Genomic DNA, 19,107 nt, shown 5'->3' with positions numbered 1-19,107 from the left:
GGGTCTGGAGGAGGAGGAAAAGCTGACCTGCATTTTTATCTGCGGGCTGGTGGCACCTGGAGCTCACGTTTGCATTGCTTGCTCCCAGCCCCCCAAGTTTCCTGGAGTCTGTGCTTCTGGATGATTCTGGAAGTGGATGATTTAAGAGTCTAAAAAGTGGCCCTTTGTTGGGGGAAAATATGGCTCAAAGAGCCCTGAGGAAGCAGCCTGGAATTCAGAGGCTTCTGTGGGGTGACCCTGGACACAGGGTCCTGGACACCCTGACAGACAGCTGCTTTACCACATTTGTCCTCAAAAAGAGAGGCCCTGCCACTGGGGGAGGGTGGCTCATGGGGAATGGGCCCCAGACACAGGGCAGGGGTGGCGGGCAGGCTGGGGGAAGCAGGGCAGGCACTGACCTCCCTGATCCCATTCAATTGTCTCCCAGGTCCCCCGAGGACACAGACCCAGAGGTGAGGGATCCAGCCCGCGGCCTCACCCACAGCAGGAGGCCTCGCCTTCTTTTGCCATCAGAGCTGTACCGTCTCCCCTGTTGTCTTTCCTTGTCACCCAGAGCAAATCAGACCTGCCAGTTTGCCACCTCGACCCCTTGTTTCCTACTTAATGGTCGGAAACCTAGATTAGGACCTCTTAGATGTAATTCTACCTTAAACATCACTAAAGAGATTTCCTCAGTCGTTACCTCACGTGGTAATGAGATTTTAAAAATAATTCCGTGTATTTCCTGAAAAACTCATCCCATCAGAAAATGTCACCTTGGCAGTGTCATCAAATACTTGTTAATGAAGACCTTTCTTCATAATAATCTTCATTAAGTTCTCTGTCAAGCATGTGGGCCCGTGTAAGGCGTCACACAGGAAAAAACCCAACAGCCTGCAGTCCCATCCTTTTGGGGTTTAACGTGGCATCACATCAAATAGCATGTGTTACATAAATGCATTTTAAAGGGTGCTTTGTCTCCCCCTCTCGATCGGCCCCCTGGACCCAGAAAACTATCAAGGCACAACATATGATCACTGTGTCTTCAAAAACCATGATGACAAAGATGATAGTTTTTAAGTCTTAAAGGCTCAAATTTTGGTTTCCGATGAAGCTAGTGGATTGTTCCTACTACCCAATACTTGATAAATTCTCAGAACGTTTTTTTAAGATGACATCACTACCAAAGGAGGGGTGTTGAAAAGGACAAGGTCAGCCCTGCCCAGTATGAGTGGCTCCCAGTCAGCGGACTGTGGAATTTGTGCATCACGGTGCTTTGCGGGTTTGGGAGCTGGGCTCACTCTTTAATCCTTAACAGATTTAGAAGCTACCCGCTCTCCTGTACCGTCTGTCCCAGCTAAACGCAGAGAACCACGACGCCGGGAGAGTCAGAGAACTGTGGGGTGGAAGGAGGGTGAGTCAGTCAACAATGGCTCGCCAGACACATCCCCCCAACCACGCAGCCTGAAGCACACACAGTCACATCCACTCCTGAGGCTGTGGCCACTGAGCTGCTGAGATGCGTGTGTCACGTGGTGATGACACCTTAACACGGCCATCAGACTGTCCACTTGCCCCTCCAGTATTTTAAGGTGCTAAGGGGTGCAGGGTGGGCTTGGAGTCCAGGCAATGGGCCAAATCTTCCTCCTTGTCTTCTCTGCTTTCTCCTCGAGGTGGGAGAGCAGGTGTGGGTGCCCTACTGCCCTCTGACCTGCTCGCAGAGCAAGCAGGGACAGGTTGACCCTAGGGCAGAATTCTGGAGAGAGGCATTCTCTGGCCTTCTGTGCAGAAACCCGCACCCTGGGCGTGTTCACTCTCAGCTACACCACAGCTCTTCCTCTGCCTTTATCCGTGGGGCTCTGGGAACCCACAACGGCAAACAAGTCAGGTAAATACTCCTCCTCCTGCCTTTGCAGGGGGGCTTCTGAACGTCCAGGTGGAAGTGACGGCTGAGTATATTTCAGAGCAGCACGGAACCTGCAGGACTTGCCTGAGGATGGCCCTCGACCAGGGCACAGGGACCCTCCAAGGACACACAGGGCAGGGGTGTGGCTATATACGTCATGGGTCGTAACACGGATGACTCCAACTCCATCCACCTCACAGCAAGGCTTGTCTACAAGGGGAAACGATCCGCTGTTTCATCACTTATGTACTCATGTAACATAAATGATATGGATTTTATCACTGAGCCCACTGTATGGGCTCAAAATGGCAGCACCACGAGCTATGTTGTTTATACTAGGGGTCTCCAACCCCAACCCGGTCGCGGATCGGTACCGGTCCAAGGCCAGTTAGGAACCGGGCCACACAGCAGGAGGCGAGTGGCAGCGGGTGGCCAAGTGAAGCCCCATTTGCTGTTCCCCATCGCGCACACTACCGCTGGAACTATCCCCCGCTTCCCCTACCCCGCCACATCCCCCTCCTCGGCCCCGGTCCGTGGAAAAACTGTCTTCCATGAAACCAGTCCCCGGTGCCACAAAGGTTGGGGACCGCTGGTATACACACAAAAAAGTTCAATTCTTCCTCCTGGATTCCAAAGGGGGTGGGGGACTTCTGGGATCAGTTCCCCGCCCTGCTGAGGTCAGAGACACCTCTCCTGCTTGTCAAACTTTCCCTGCTGCCCTGTCTGCCAGCGCCACGCCTCACATTTCTACCCCTAAGCTAACAAGTTCTCAGAGTCCCAAACTCACATGCAGGAGCCTAGACTAAGTCATATGTGTTACCACTCCCTTCTCCCTCCAGCCAAATGTCATGATGACAGAAAACAGATTCAAAGCCGTTTTCCTTCTTTTAGATGAGATGCCTGGTCTGGTCATCTGCTCAGACAGGAAAAACGAGGTATAGGGTTGATTGTATCAGCCCTCTATCCACCATGGAAAATGTTCCCCAAACCATATCTCCTAAAGAGACCTGAATTTCTGCTCAAAGAATGAAAACAAATGCAGTCCAAGGCCTGACAGTGGGTTCCAGTGACCTGGCTAGAATCCCTCCTGGCTGCACGGAGCACGACCCAGCACGGGAGTCTAAGGGGAACACACACAGGGGCCACCGGAGTCCCCGACAGCCCTATGTGGCAGGCGCGGATGGAGTCGAGGTGGTGCAGGCTACACTTGCCTTTATGGTGGTGCCGGGGCCGATGTCGTGCAGCAAGGACATCTCTGGGGGGCTCCTGGGCAGACCGTCGTCCTCAGAGCTCATGCCAGCATCATCTCCCCGCCTGGCCGGAAGGCCCCCCGGAGGAGGTGGCAGCCCCATTTTCACATTACACTGTATTTTTAACTAGATCGGAATAAAGAACATTTGCTGTTGTTTTCGTCAGCAACTTTTCTCAACAAATGCTCCCACTGCAATTCATTCATTCAAGAGATATTTTCAGCACCCTTGCCTGGGGCAGGGAACTGAACTGCGAGTCTGCCACCAGCTCTGCCGCTGTCATCTTGAAAATGAGTGGTTATAACTGAGAATGAGGTATGGTCCAATTGTAACTAACTGGGTGAGTCTTGGGAGAGCTGCGACGTGCATGCAATTGGGCTTTAAAATAGATCAAGTAAACCCAGCAGAAATCATCTTAAGACTTCCCAATGCCTACCTGACATACGTACCCAGTGTCGCCACGGGGAAAAGTTTACCTGCAAAGCTTTAATCCGGTCACACACATTTTCTTGGGAAAAGACCCGCACCGGCCGAGGAGGGTCCTGTCCCGACTCAGGAATGAAAATACTGTCGTGTGAGAGGGCCCGGCTGCCCAGCGTGCCCCTTGACTCCCTAGGACGAAAGAAGCACTGTGACCCTCGGCTGGTCCCGGGGGGCTTGGGATGGGGCTAAGGGCACATGCTACAACAAGCCTTCAGCTGCATTTATTTTTTTTAACTGCTTACGACTTTGGTTCATCCTGTCAAATACCACGGTCAATTATTAGGAGCTTTGTAGAGACAGGGATTTTTCTAACAGATCTGAAGGTTATGTGAATTCTTTTCGTTAAGCGAAAAACCAAGGTCTGACGAGGTGTGAGGTCTAGGACAGCAGGCCTGCAGAGAGGAAGGGCTGGCAGGAGGCCTGGGTTGGCTGGCAGGCTGTGCAGACTGTCCTGGATGCCCAGGGAGGGTGAGGTCTTTCCTTGTGGGCAAACATGCAGCCCCTCAGTGGGCTGGAGACCGTGTTTGCACAGCAGGCTGAGGGCTTGCCAGACGGAGGCATCCTTACAACGTGGTCCAAAACACACACGTCCATGGCTGGGTTTGAAAAGAATGGCGATGTGCAAAGCCACATCCTCATCTCATTACCTGATGTGATCTGTGCAACCCAGCCCATGTGCCAAGGTCCTGGGGCGGAGATGGCGGCCCCTTCTGGCATCACCATCCCAGCCCCTTCCCCAGCCCCGAGCTCAAGGCTCCAATTTGGAACTGAACCCACAGGACATTCACAAAACGTGCTAAGAGGATGTGGGAGTTATCGTCAGATTTTCCTAGCGGCGCTGGCGGCCTGAACAATAGGTGGAAGGAGGTGACTGAGACACGATGATGAAGGAAGGAAAGCCTGTCCGAAGACGCTGCCACCTTCTGCACCAACAGCCCTTCCCCCACCCCAGCCCTGGGCATCCTGTCCTTTGTGAGGCATTAGGGACTCCTGGGTGTGACCCCGCCCCATGTTGGTTAGTGATGTTTTCTAGCTTCCTTCCAGCCGCTAGAGTAAGTTTGCAAGTGGGGAACCCACAGCTCACAAATGTCCTCACATTTCTGGGAGAGAGTGAGGCCGAGTGAAAGAACCAGGAGGGCCTCCTGCTAATGGCAGCTGTTGTCACAAAGATCATATGCACACCTGGGCTGCCCTCCCACAGCGGGCAGCCCATGGCCACACCCTCTGGAAACCATAATCACTGCCCAAACACCTCCACTCTGGGTGTAACTAGAATTCAAGACAGTGTGAAAAGGCCGCTGCAAAGACACAAAATGCTATATGCTCAAGGCCATTGACTACAGCATTATTTATAGATGCAAAAGACTGGAAAGAGCCCACATGTCCCTCAGCAGGTACCTGAATAAACTATGGGACGTGATATACTAGAGGCTCTGCAGCTGACCAAAGGGGTGAGGGGCAACCCTGTGTGCAGGTAGCACCAGACTCTAATAAGTGAAAAATAAAAACGGAGTGCAGACAGTGCTGTGTTAGCTCTGTGTGGGAAAGGGGGTATGAACACATACAAACATACGTGTGTTTGCGTATATTTTTAAAAAATAAAAATAGAAAGATAAGGAACCAATGAATAAAAATAGCCTCCTTTAGGGCTTCCCTGGTGGCGCAGTGGTTGAGAGTCCGCCTGCAGATGCAGGGGACGCGGGTTCGTGCCCCAGTCCGGGAAGATCCCACATGCCGCGGAGCGGCTAGGCCTGTGAGCCATGGCCGCTGAGCCTGCGCTTCTGGAGCCTGTGCTCCGCAGCGGGAGAGGCCACAGCAGTGAGAGGTCCGCATACGGCGAAAAAAAAAAAAAAGTCTCCTTTAAGGGGAAGGATAGAACAAGACGAGACTCAGGGTATCAAGGTTTCTACTTATACTTACAATGTTGTCTTTGAAACTATGAAAACATTTTGCATCGTTAAAAGACAAAATCAAACAAAAAGGGAAATCAGCCTCTAAAACTAGAAAACAAACAGAAGGAAACAAGTCTAATTTTATATCAGGTTGTCAGCATAAACACAGAGAAAAGAATGATTTCAAGTGACTTTCACTTGACATCCAAGTGACTTTTGACTCTACATCTGTAATAGGATAAATTCTAAGAACAAAAAGCACAAAGACAGCAAATTGTACTTGGTAGTCTTAGTAGCAATATTGGTTAAAAAAAAAACAGTGCAGAACAATCTTTATAGTATGTAACCTCCGGGTGGGAAAGGGGGAAATGAAATTATTATAAGTACATTAAATGATGAAGAAAATAAATAATTTTGTTAGTATCATTAGGAACCAAGATTTCCAGTAAAAGAGAAAAGTAAATTCAAACAAAGAATCAAAGAAGCAACAAGTCTGTCTAAATAAATTTGAACTGGAAATACCAGTGAATTAATGATTTATTTTTCTCTTAAAAAAACATATTTCCTAGCTACATCTACTGGAAAGGTCTAGAAGCAATGACAGCCAACTAACAACCATCAGCCCTGGCAGGCAGACTGTGGTCGCTAAAAACCATTTCACACTAAAAGGAAATGGCTGATTACAGGTCTACGGCAGGAAATGTACAAACTAACTTGGGATTTCTCATCATGCAAGAAAGCGAAGAACCTTCCAGAGACAAATGGGGTCATGTCAAAAGAACCAGGAGCTACTCTGAAGTGACTCTCGGTAGAATAGGATGGGACAGTGCGAGCATAAAAATGAACAGAGACTGTCATGGGTTAGGGCACATCAAATATATAAAAATCCATGCATTCACAATGATAGTCAAGAAAAAAAAGAAAAGAAAAAAAGAAAACTCATCACTCAGTTTTGGAAGTTTGCTAGGGTACCAGGTCATTACTCTGAAGGTAGATGGATAAAAAGAGAACCAAGCATCACCCTGCTTTTCCTGTACAACTTGTATTTCAGAGCAACCAAGGAGTGGATGAAGGAAAGGCCTTCTGCATAGACGAATGCTAGCTAGCACATATGCAGAATGAACGATCAAATTAGAAAAACCACCATTTTACAATGAAATAATGGATCTAGTAATGATCAGCAGCAGGTGTAAAAACCATCAGGTGAAGGTTCGTGGATGGATCACACTGAGAGAGACCCCCTGAACCCACCGCTCAGTCTCAGCATCACCAGAAGTGGGACAAACAGAAAGCATGTGCCTTGGGATGAGATGTGACAGGAAGTATCCAGGACCGTCTTGAATCTAAATCTAATTAAATATCGAGATCCAGCTACCATTCTACAAGAAATGCAGAGAATACAGACATGAGTCCAATCATACCAAAAGCAAGCAAATCCCGATTGTGGGATATTCTCCATTTGATCAGTGACATGAAACAAAGCAGGAAGGGTGAAGGAAAATTGTTATAGATCAAGAGACTCAAGAAGCATAACCCCACTGACACAGTAAACGGGCATCAACTTTTGAAACCCACAGGGTTTCATGTGGTGTGTCAGCCTTAATGTACCTTGGTAAGTGGACATTTCTGCCCATGGTGATGGATGACAAGTTGCTACAGAGTCTAGAAGGCTCACGGACTCTTCAAAGAGGCTAAAGAGTACCTTTACATTTTTGTCTCTTATACAGTCAATTACTCTATGACACAGGAACCAAGAATATATCATGGGGAAAGGACAGTCTCTTCAATAAATAGTGTTGGGAAAACTTGGACAGCCCCATGCAAAAGAATGAAACTGGACCACTATCATACCATACACAAAAATCAAAATGGATTAAAGACTTGAACATAAGACCTGAAACCGTAAAACTCCTAGAAGAAAACATAGGGAGTAAGCTCTTTGACATTGCTCTTGGCAATGACTTTTTGGATTTGACACCAAAAGCAATGGCAACAAAAGCAAATATAAACAAGTGGGGGCTTCCCTGGTGGCGCAGTGGTTGAGAGTCCGCCTGCCGATGCTGGGGACGCGGGTTCGTGCCCCGGTCCGGGAGGGTCCCACATGCCGCGGAGCGGCTGGGCCCGTGAGCCGTGGCCGCTGGGCCTGTGCATCCGGAGCCTGTGCTCCACAATGGGAGAGGCCGCAACAGTGGGAGGCCCGCGTACCGCAAAAAGTAAATAAATAAATAAACAAGTGGGACTACATCAAATTAAAAAGCTTCTGTGGCACAATACTGTAAATCAACTATACTTCAATAATAAAAAAAAAAAGCTTCTGCGCAGCAAAGGGAACCATCAACAAAATGATAAGGCAATTTACAGAATGGGAGAAAATATTTGCAAATCTATATCTGGTAAGGGGTTAATATCCAAAATATTTAAAGGACTCATACAACTCAATAGCAAAAACCCAATCCAATTAATAAATGAGAAGATCTAAATAGACATTTCTCCAAAGAAGACAACAGACGGCCAACAGGTACATGAAAAGGAGCTCAACACCACTAATCATCAAGAAATGCAAATCAAAAACAGGAGACAAAGCTTCAGATCTGTTAGAAGGGCTTTTACAAAAATGACAGGAGATAAGTGGTATCGAGGATGTGGAGAAAAGGGAACCCTTTTGCACTGTTGGTGGGAATGTAAGTTGGGGCAGTCGCTATGGAGAACAGTATGGAGGTTCCTCAAAAAAATTAAAAATAGAACTACCATATGATCCAGCAATCTTGCTTCTGGGTATTTATCTGAAGGAAATGAAAACAGGATGTTGAAGAGGTATCTGCAGTCCCATGTTCATCGCAGCATGATTCACAATAGCCAAAACATGGAAACAACAGAAGTGTCCATCAATGGGTGATGGATAAAGAAGACGTGGGACATATATGCAACAGCACATTATTTAGTCATGAGAAAGGAGGACATCCTGCCATTTTCAACAACATGGATAGACCTTGAGGGAATCATGCTGAGTGAGATCAGACAGAGAACAAAAAATACTCTATGGCCTCACTTCCATGTGGAATCTAAAAAAGCCGAACTCATAGAAACAGAGTAGAAAGGTGGTTACCAGGGGCTGGGGGGTGGGGGAAATGGGGACATGTTGGTCAAAGGGTAAAAACTTCCAGCTATAAGATGAGTAAGTTCTGGGGATCTACAGCACAGTGATTACAGTTAATCATACTGTATTATATACTTGAAAACTGCTACGAGAGTAGATCTTAAATGTTCTCACCACAAAAAAAAAAACGGTAATTAGGTGACATGATGCAGGTATTAGCTAATGTTATGGTGGTAATCATGTGGCAGCATGTAAGCGTATTAAATCAACACGTTGTACACCTTAAAACTCCCATAACATTATATGTCAATGATCTCTCTCAATAAAGCTGGGAAAAAAAGAGAGAAAGCTCTTGTCTCACCTCTGCGCTGTTCTCTAAGGACATTATTTGTACTTCCCGGGTGTCATCACAACTCCACCCCAAGCTTCCGCTCCTAGCATCACTCTAGCAAACTTTCACCAGTAACTGAAGACCCGCCCCTGCCAGGTGCTGAGAATATAAAGATGAAAGGGGCACTGTCCCCACTCTCCATGGGCTCTGGTGACAGATGACGGACCAGTGGACAGGTCATTTCAGCCCAGCTCACCCCCCTGCTGTGTTCTTATTCCTTGGCTGGAGGGGCCGCTGAGTGTTCTGGTCGAGAGACTGGGTGGGTAGAGGCGAGTGTTATAATGTCCCTGGGGCTGGCCCAGTGAAGACATGTAACAGTGAGCGATTAGTTCTATACGATAATGTCTTGCTCCCCAAGAGTTTGGAGCTGCCTTAAAAATGCGTGTATAGCCCGTCCTCTCCACTCTTCACAAGGTCCCATGTGGGTGCCTCCTATTCCCAGCCAGCACCAGAAAAAAAAACAACCTGAAAGACAAAGTTCAAATCTCTCCTCTTTAGTCGTTTGGCGCCACCAAGCGGTCAGTGTAATTTCTACACCTTTAGAAACAGGCAAGGAGACTGGTGAGGAAGGAGGGGACAGGACCCCATCTCAGCAGCACGGTCTGTCTCCCAATCCCAGGGTCATTATGCCTTATCCTCAAATTAAGGAGCCCATGTTGTTAAGAAACAAAACCTGGCATGGCAACAGATCTGGTTTTGGTTTTGTTTTTGTTTTTTCCCTTTTACTCACAGAAATAACTGCTGGAATAACCAAAGCATATGTATTATAACTATATTCTGATGAAGTACAAGTTACAAAAATACAGATTTCTTCCCTAGACTTCCCCATATTTCATACCTATTGAAATATGGGTTTCTGTTCTTCCTAACAATATTTTTGGATGATTTTTCTAAGACTGAACAGCAAGAAGCCTTCCCCCTACTCCTCTCTCTCTCTCCAGTGGAAAATTTTCTTATTGGGTTACTGAGGACTCAGGCTTAGAGAGATGTATTTTTCTGGTATAGTATCCAGGTCCTCAAAAGAGTTTTAAGTCAAATTAAATGAGGGATTACTTCCTAATCTTGCTACTTTCAGCTGTAGGACATTGGGCAAATTTTCCGAAATTTCTCTAAAGCTTGGTTTGTTCATTTATAAAATGGTATTTCTTACCTTCTCTTTCATAGTTATGTAGACTTTTTTATTTATTTATTTATTTTTTGCTGTACGCAGGCCTCTCACTGTTGCGGCCTCTCCGGTTGCGGACGCGCAGGCTCAGCGGCCATGGCTCATGGACCCAGCTGCTCCGCGGCATGTGGGATTTTCCCGGACCGGGGCACGAACCCGTGTCCCCTGCATCGGCAGGCGTACTCTCAACCACTGCGACACCAGGGAAGCCCTAGACTTTTAATATATACACACCTGGCACATAGCGGGTACCTGATAATGTTCCCCTACCCCCCGCTCCAACTTTCTCCATCCCTATGTACGAAAAGACAGAAAACACCATATCTATGGAAGAACCTCCAGTGGAATTACCTAGGAGGAAAGTAAGCTCAGAAACCCACCAAGTTACCATGACAACTAGCCCAAGTATTGGGGTCCTCCTGTGACCCCCTCCTACCCCTTCAAACACACAAGCCTGAAGGATGGAAAAGGCAACTTACTCCAGCTCATCCTCTGAGTCGTAGCCCACTGGCCCTGACTCGATGGCAATGACCTCATTCTTTGCCTGGCTTTGTTTCCAGGTGCTACTTCCTGTGGAAGAAGGAGATTCCTTTCTCTTCTTCTTCCCAAAGAACTTCTTAAACGTTTTGAATTTGGACTTTTTCTTTCCTATGCAAAAAGAATGCATGTGAGTATTTACCAGACACGTATGAGATGTGCACGGGAAGGAAAGTAAGATTTCTGTCCGTGCATCAATTATTCGCTCCTGAAAAGTCCTTTTACCACACAGAAGGTTGTGAAGCACACAGCATACCATTTTTGCACACCTGAAAGCATCTTGATTTCTGTCTATTTTGGACATTGAATAAAACAGCCAAGAAAGCTTTGGAGCATGATCACAGAAACAAGGCACAAGCAACTTCCCTCTTACTTGAAATCAACACTTTTTTAACATATCTTTCACCTCCTTGGTTCAATTTATTCCTGAAGAGTTAATTTTTTTGATGCAACCATGCTTTTTATTTCTATTACCATACATTTGTTTTGCCCATTCTTGAATTCATACGGCACATCCTGTACGAGTAGAATCATACAGCATATACTCTTGTGTGTGGCTTCTTTCCCTCCATATACCGCTTTTGACACTTTGCATGGTGATGCGTGCATTTTGCCTTCTTCCTCTTTTTCTAAATTGCTAAGTAATATTCCACTGTATAAAATCAGATTTTAATCCCTAAAATAAAAATAGTCAAAAGCAAAAATTCCTGATGAGGTAAAGCCCGTAAATGATAACCCAAATTATTTTCCAAGGTAATCCTCAAGTGCTAATACATATATATATATATATGTATATATAACTGAATCACTTTGCTGTACCGCAGAAACTAACACAACATTGTAAATCAACTATACTTCAATAAAATAAATTTTTAAAAAATCCTCAAGTGCCCATGATTTCGGCAGCTCAGCAAAGTCCATTCCTTTCCTTCTGAATATGAGAACTAACAACAGAAGGATGGAACATCACAGGTTACCAGGCTGCTGTCTAATATATCCTGAAAATTTGCTAACAATTGATTTGTTTGATAAGTAAATCATTCTGTAAGCTGAATTTCTTTTTTTATAAATTTACTTTTATTTATTTATTTATTTTTGGCTGTGTTGGGTCTTCATTGCTGTGCCCAGGCTTTCTCTAGTTGCGGCAAGCAGGGGCTACTCTTCGTTGCGGTGCGCGGGCTTCTCATTGCAGTGGCTTCTCTTGTTGCCAAGCCGGGCTCTAGGCATGCGGGCTTCAGTAGTTGTGGCATGCGGGCTCAGTAGTTGTGGCGCACGGGCTTAGTTGCTCCACGGCATGTGGGATCTTCCTGGACCAGGGCTCGAATCTGTATCCCCTGCATTGGTAGGCAGATTCTCAGCCACTGCGCCACCAGGGAAGTCCCTGAATTCCTTTTTAAAACACCAGGATCTTTATATTTGGTTTATGTTCATGCCCCCCTTGGGAAGTTTACATGATCTTGCCTTAATGTGGAGAATTTCTTAGGATTACTCTACAGTTGGAGTACCTATATGACCTTAGGTGGAGCAGATTCCTGCCCAAAAGGAAATGAGTTCTACAGCCAAGTTTTCTTAACTTACAGTGGGAGTTTCCTTACCTTTATAATCTCAAAACGTTTATGTTGTTAACTGATTGGTCTCAAAGAGAGCTTATTATTTGGAAAGCCTCTTCAGAGTTTTTTGCATCTGCCAGGACACCATCTGGCCTTTGCCTAGTTGACAAATAGATATGCACCCCTGAAGGTCTGCACAAACACGCAGCCTCACGATCCTTTACAGTCAAAGAGGCTCCTTCGGGATTAAAGCAAGTGGCTACCAACACCCAGAGTACAGCCGCTGAACACTTGTTTGATTTGCCATAATTAGTTGGCCATCCACTGGAGGCCCGTTTGTGTTATATCTGTTAGGCTGCTAGCCTTTTTCATTCAATTTCTTTAATGGTTATAGGAACTATTTGGGTTTTCTATTTCTTGAATTTGTTTTATTGTTTCATTTTTCTAGAAATTTGTCTTTATTTCCCACATTTTCAAATGCACTGGCATATAGTTGTTAATATCCTCTTATTATCTTAGCGTCTGTACTATCTATAATAAAGCCCCCTTTTCTCAGCCCTGCTATTATCTGTCCCTCCTTTTTTCCTGGATCAATTACACAAGAGGTTTGTCAATTTCCTTTGCCTTAAATAAAGTTTGGCTTTGTTCATTCTCTCTACTGAATGTTTATTTTTTTATTGGACTAATTTCTGGTCTAGTTTTTCCTTCCTTCCTCCTACTTTCTTCAGGTTTACTTTGCTATCTTTTTAAACTTCTTGAGATGAATACTTGGCTAATCAATTTTTAGGCTTTCTGTTTTTATAATACACACATTTAAGGCAATGCATTTCCTTCTAAATCTGTTTTAGCTGCATCTACATGTTTTTTCTTCTTTTTAAAAATATTTGTTTCTTTATTTATTTGGCTGTACCAGGACTTAGTTGTGGCACACTGGATCTTCCTTGCAGCACACTGGGCTCCTAGTTGTGGCATGCGGGATCTTTTTTTTTTTTTTTTTTTTAGTTGCGGCTATCGGAATTCTAAGTTGCGGCACGCATGGGGGATCTAGTTCCTTGACCAGGGATCGAACCCAGGCCCCCTGCATTGGGAGTGTGGAGTCTTAACCACTGGACCCCCAGGGAAGTCCCTGCATCTACATGTTTTGATATATAGTTTCCTTACTATTTGCTTGAAAATATTTTCAAATTTTCATTATAATACCTTTTTGGACCTATAGGTTATTTAGAAAAGTATGTCAATATCCAAGCACTTGGGGATTTTATTATCTTTGTTATTGAGTTCTAGCTTAATTGCGCTGTGGCCAGAGAACATACCCTGCATGATTTGAATCCGTTCAAATTTGTTGAGACTTGCTTTATGGCTTACCATATATTTGTAAATGTTCCTAGAGCACTTGAATTAATGTATTTTCTTCAATGTTCTATACACATCGATTAGGACAGGCCTTTTTCTTTTTAATTGTGTTGTCCAAGTACTTTGTCTTTAATTTTTAATACATCTGTCCTATCAATTAGGTGTATTAAAAATAACCCACTCTGATTGTAGATTTATCGTTATTTAGCTGTCAATTTCTACTCCATAAATTTTGACATCATGTTGATAAATGCCAAAGAAAGGTAAAATTAATATCTTCCTGGGGAAGTGAACCTACTGTGAAATGACCCTCTTTATTTTTAGGAATGCTTTTTGCCTTAAATTTTATTTTGATTGCTATTGATACAGCTATGCCAGCTTCCCCTGGCCCAGTGTTGCAAGGTTCCTTTTTTTCTATCCCTTTTACCCTCAACTTTTCTGAATCCTTATATTTAAGAGATATAGAGTTTTAGAAAGCCAATTTGAGCTTTACACTTCTAACTGGAACAATTAACGTAACTAGCTACTGACCCTTATTCTAATTACTGATATGTTAATAAAAACAAGTCTACCATCTCTGTGGTTTTTTGTTTTTTTTTTTCTGTAGTTTTTCTTAATCTCCTTTCTTGCTGTCTTCCGGACTAACTGACTTTAAAAAATTATTCCATTATCTTCCCACTTCTAGTTTGTAAACTTTGCCTTTTACCTCTGTTCTTTCACGGGTTACCCTAGAAATTATACCCCACATTCTATTAAGGGACAAAACAAGAAAGTTAGAATACTTTAATCCTATGTTTATGCCCTATTGTTTTCATTCTGATCTTTAAAAACCCAAAAGATATTATTCCATGTTCATTTAGATGTGTTTGCTTGTTTCTCATTTTCTTTGCTTATCATTCCTTCCTGTGTCCAAATCCTCCATCAGGATGATTTTCCTTCCACCCGAAGGGAGATTCCTTTAGAATCTGAGGGTCTCCTGGTGACAAACTCAGTTTTTGTTTACCTGAAAATGCCCTTATTTCTCCTTCATTCCTAAAATATCGTATCCGTAGGTTTAACATTCTAGGTTGGCAGTTATTTTTTCTAAGTTATGCTTTCAGTAATATTAAGACATTATTTCACTGTGTTGTGGCTTCTGTCGTGTGGTCAGGAAGTCAGTTTTTTGTTCCTTCGAAGGTAATCTTTTTTCCTCAGACTAATTTTAAGATTTTTTCATTTTTGTCTTTGGTTTTCTACATTTTCATTCGATGTGGATTTCCTTTTATTGATCCTTTTTGGGATTCATTCAGTTTCTTAAATCTGTGGACTGGAGCGCCTTTTGTGTTGTTTTTTTTTTAAGTCAATTCCAGAAAATTCTCAGCTATTCTCTCCTCTCCTGAGACTGTGCTCAAATGCATGTTACACCCTTTCACTTATCTCTATGCTTCCTGTTCTCTTTCTGTATCTTCCTTCTTTTTACCACTCTGTGATACATTCTGTATACTTTCTTGTGCTCTCTCTCGAGCTGATATAATCTGCTATTAAACTCATCCACTTAATTTTTAATTGTAATAGTTTTACTTATTTCTAAAAAATCCACTTGATTGTTTTTCAAATCTGGTACCTCATTTAAAAGTTGTTTTAAAAATTACATCAGTAAAATTGACTCTTTTTGGTGTATACAGAGTTGAATAACCACCACCAAAATCAAGATACATCATCATTGTGCTGTCTTTTGTAGTCAAACCCTTCCCCTACCTTTAACCCCTGGAGAGCACTGATATCGTCTCTGTTCTTATAGTTTTGCCTTTTCCAGAATGTCATATAGAGTGATTCAGACAGTATGTATCCTCTTGATTCTGGCTTTTTTTCACTTACCACCATGCATTAGAGATTCATCCATGTTGTTACCTCAATCAATAGCTTGTTCCTTATTATTGCTGAGTACTGTTCCATTGTATAGATAGAAACAAAGTGGTAAACAAAATGAAAATTGTTATAGGTTTTTGTGTAAACATAAGGTTTCACTTCTCTTAGGTAAATACCTAGGAGTGGGATTGGTGGCTCATAGACTAAGTGTGTATTTAATTTTATAAGAAACTGCTAAAATACTTTCCAAAGTGGCTGTACCATTTGCATTTTCATCAGCCATATATGCGAGTTCCAGTTGCTCTGCATCCTCACCAGCATTTGTTTCTGTTTTTGTTCTGCCATTCTAATAGGTGTATAGCGGTATCTCGGTGTAGTTTTAATTTGCATTAACTAATGACTATCGGTGTTGAGCACTTTTTCATGTGCTTTTTTGCCATCTGTGTATCTTCTTAAGTAAAGCATCTTTAAAAACCTTTTGACTATTTTTAATTGGGTTGTTAGTTTTCTTACTGTCGAATTTTGAGTGTTCTTGTCAAATGTGATTTACAAATATTTTCTCCCAGTCTGTGATTTGACTTCTCATTTTCTTAACAGTGTCTCTTACAGAGCGAAAGTTTTAAATTTTGATAAAGTCCAATTTATCGACTTTTTCTTTTAGGGACTGAGTTGTCATATCTATGAACTCTTATCTAATCCTTGGTCATAAATATTTTCTCCTATATTTTCTTTTAAAGCATTTATAGTATTACATTTATGACTATGATATATTTTAAATTAATTTTTCTATACTCATTTGAGTTCAAATAAACTTTGAACTCTCAAAGTTCATTTTTTTACATATGAATGTCCAATTGCTTTAGCACCATTTGTTGAAAGACAATTACCAGCGTATCTACTGAAATGTGACAGAGGAAAAGTAGTCCTAATATGGAATAATAATATATAATAATATATTATGTAATATATGAAATAAAGTCTGTAATGAAATTAGTATCTGAAGCTAAGAGATAAGCGCTAGGATTTAATATTATTGGAAGCTGTTCCCCTGAACTACCTCAAAGACAATCACTATTAGCACTTTGACTTAAAACAAGGGAGAGAGACGGAGAACTCTGTCACCAAAATAAGGTGAGTAAAAATGGCTGATACGGGAAAAGGCACATGTGGGGAGATTAACGTTTTCTAATGTCAGTTTTACAACTCTATACAGACATACAGAGCAATCTATGGATAACAGTAAACCAATCGCATAACTGGGTAACTCTTGGAATGCGTTATGAGATGATGATTGATGCGCTTGGAATTTAGCTCAGTAGAAAGTGCAATAAAGGTCTCCTGAAGGAGGGTAAAAGCCATAAAAGAGGACTCAAAGGCTCTCTCTTGATATCATTATTTCTTCTGGATGATTAGACCATCCAATACTCTGCCCGACGTCCCACTTTGAAACTTTTGGATGTTCCTGGATGGTAAATGATTCCATTGCATCTCACTTCCTTTGCTTTCGAGTCAACCAAACTTTGGGACATGTTCACCTCCAGGAAGGAGGAAAATGAGTAATCCACCCCCACCCCCGCTGCCGTGTCTGACAGAGAAGCCAAGGAGCACTGCCCCCGGGTGGCCGCCAACCGTCTGGACGTGCTCTCCAGCCACATGTGTCTGAACACACTGTGAACTGAACCCACACTCCACGTAGAGAACCTAAAGCCCTGGCTCTAGCAGCCCCTCTCTCAGCCCTACAACGCAACAAGGGCTCCACCCAGCACAGGGGAAGTAAGGGCCTTACCTGTGCTGTCCTCCCCAAGGCCTTCCGCGGCCTCCCGAAGCTTAATGTCCATCACCCTCGTGGAAATCATGTCCAGCTCACTAAAATCAGATAGAAAGTCATGTTAGAGGAGCAAGTCTAACAGAAGTTATCAGTGACTGAAATGGTGGTGACTGCCTCTTGCCCATGTCCCTGGCAAAGACAGATTCCAGGTCAGTAGAGGCCAAAAACATGTCCAAGATTAGTAACCACATCAGCATTTATCTAATCACTGACCAGAGCCATTTAATGGAAAATGCTTCACCGATTTACACAACGCAGATTTCATTCCTTTCTTTGAAAAAAAAATTTCAGAAATTAGGTTTTTCTCTTGTTCACTGTAGAAAGTTTGGAAGGTAGAATGAAAATCACCCATTATCCCACCAACCAAGAATGACTAACTATGGAACGTTTTAATGTATTTCCTTCCAATATCTTTTATGCAAATATTTATGTGCACAAGCACACATGCACTATATTATTAGTAAGACTGAGTTCCTGATTTTCTTATCCCACATCAGTAAAATTCTTGATGTTATTGTAATGGCTACATAATGTTTTGATGTTATGCTGTGCCATCACTTATTTATATTGTTTCTTTTTTGAACTTTTTATGAAAAATTTCAAACAGATATAAAAGTACAGAGAATGTATAATGAATTTAAAACATGGGGACTCTTGTTCATTTTTACCCCTTCTCCACTCCCCGCTAACTAGGTTATTTCAAAGCGAATCATTCCACATACCAGTATCATTTCATCCATAGGGACTTGCCTTCTCCCCAGATTAAAAATTTCTGACTCTTCATGGAAATCAAATAAATGATTGCTGGTCAGTATTCCTGCTACAGAGTGTTGAGCTGCGTCCCTGCTTTCCACAACTGACTTTTAAACAGCACATTCTATCCCACACAGACTAACTCCTCATTTACTTGGAAGGCTATTCCTTATTGGCAATTACTATGAATTCTCGTACTTTAAAAGGGAGCTAAAATATTTAATTAACCAATTAACATTTACCACTTGCACACAGTACATATGGGAAATGATGGGAAAAATTTTTAAAAAAATTAACAGAGGAAAGAAGATGCAGGTCTTTGCTAGAGCTGGGTCTAATATTTAGGTCTCCTTTAATATTAATGTCAAATATTAATGTCAAACTGCCCCATCCCTGACCAGCCAATTCCTTAAAAGGGGAACAAAGCTTCATTAGCCTTGCTTCTTGATTTTGATATAATTTGGCTTTACAAAAATGTTGGATCAACAGAATGAAGGAGAAAAACACCACACACACAAATCATCTCAACTGACGCAGAAAAACCATCTGACAAAATTCAACACCCTTTTGTGATAAAAAAAAAAAGCGCTCAAAAACCTAGAAATAGAGAAAAACTACCTCAGCATAATAAAAGCCATATATAAAAAGTCCACAGCTAACATCATACTCAACACTGAAAAACCTAAAGTTTTTCCTCTAAGATCAGGAACAAGACACTCTCACCACATCTATTCAACACAGCACTGAAGTTCTAGCCAGAGCACATAGGCAAGGAAAATAAATAAAGGGCATCTAAGTTGAAAAGGAGGAAGTAAAATGATCTCTGTTCACATGTGACATGATCTCACATGTAGAAAATCCTAAAGATCCCTGCCACACTGCACACACACAGAACTGTTGGAACAAATGAATTCAGCAAAGTTGCAGAACACAAAATGAACACACACTCACCTGTTGTTTCTATAAACAGTGAACAATCCCAAAAGGAAATTAAGAAAATAATTCCATTTACAATAGCATCAAAAAGAATAAAGCACTAAGGAATAAATTTAACCAAAGAGACAAAAGACTTATA

At 42.8% G+C, this 19,107-nt stretch overlaps 1 protein-coding gene across 7 annotated transcripts in view; it reads right to left on the bottom strand.

Moving 5' to 3' along the window:
* The window catches only part of CRACDL (CRACD like), a 121,946-nt gene that overhangs the window by 28,177 nt on the left and 74,662 nt on the right, over positions 1–19,107 (bottom strand). For 6 of the 7 annotated variants that reach the window (XR_010934338.1, XR_010934339.1, XM_067704211.1 and 3 more), the window contains 4 exons: positions 17,238–17,317; positions 10,643–10,811; positions 3,612–3,747; positions 3,097–3,261 (listed from right to left, as the gene is read on the bottom strand). Coding sequence is in view for 5 of the 7 variants with exons in the window: in XM_067704211.1 (XP_067560312.1) it covers positions 3,097–3,261; positions 3,612–3,747; positions 10,643–10,811; positions 17,238–17,317 (550 nt within the window). In the remaining 2 variants the exon portion in view is untranslated. Of the gene's footprint in view, positions 1–3,092; positions 3,262–3,611; positions 3,748–10,642; positions 10,812–17,237; positions 17,318–19,107 lie in introns of all 7 variants that reach the window. The other variant, XM_067704213.1, reaches the window with a different exon arrangement.

The sequence above is a fragment of the Pseudorca crassidens genome, chromosome 14 (genome assembly GCF_039906515.1).
Source record: "Pseudorca crassidens isolate mPseCra1 chromosome 14, mPseCra1.hap1, whole genome shotgun sequence".
NCBI classification, from domain to species: domain Eukaryota; kingdom Metazoa; phylum Chordata; class Mammalia; order Artiodactyla; family Delphinidae; genus Pseudorca; species Pseudorca crassidens.
This window is presented reverse-complemented; position numbering and strand designations above follow the sequence as displayed.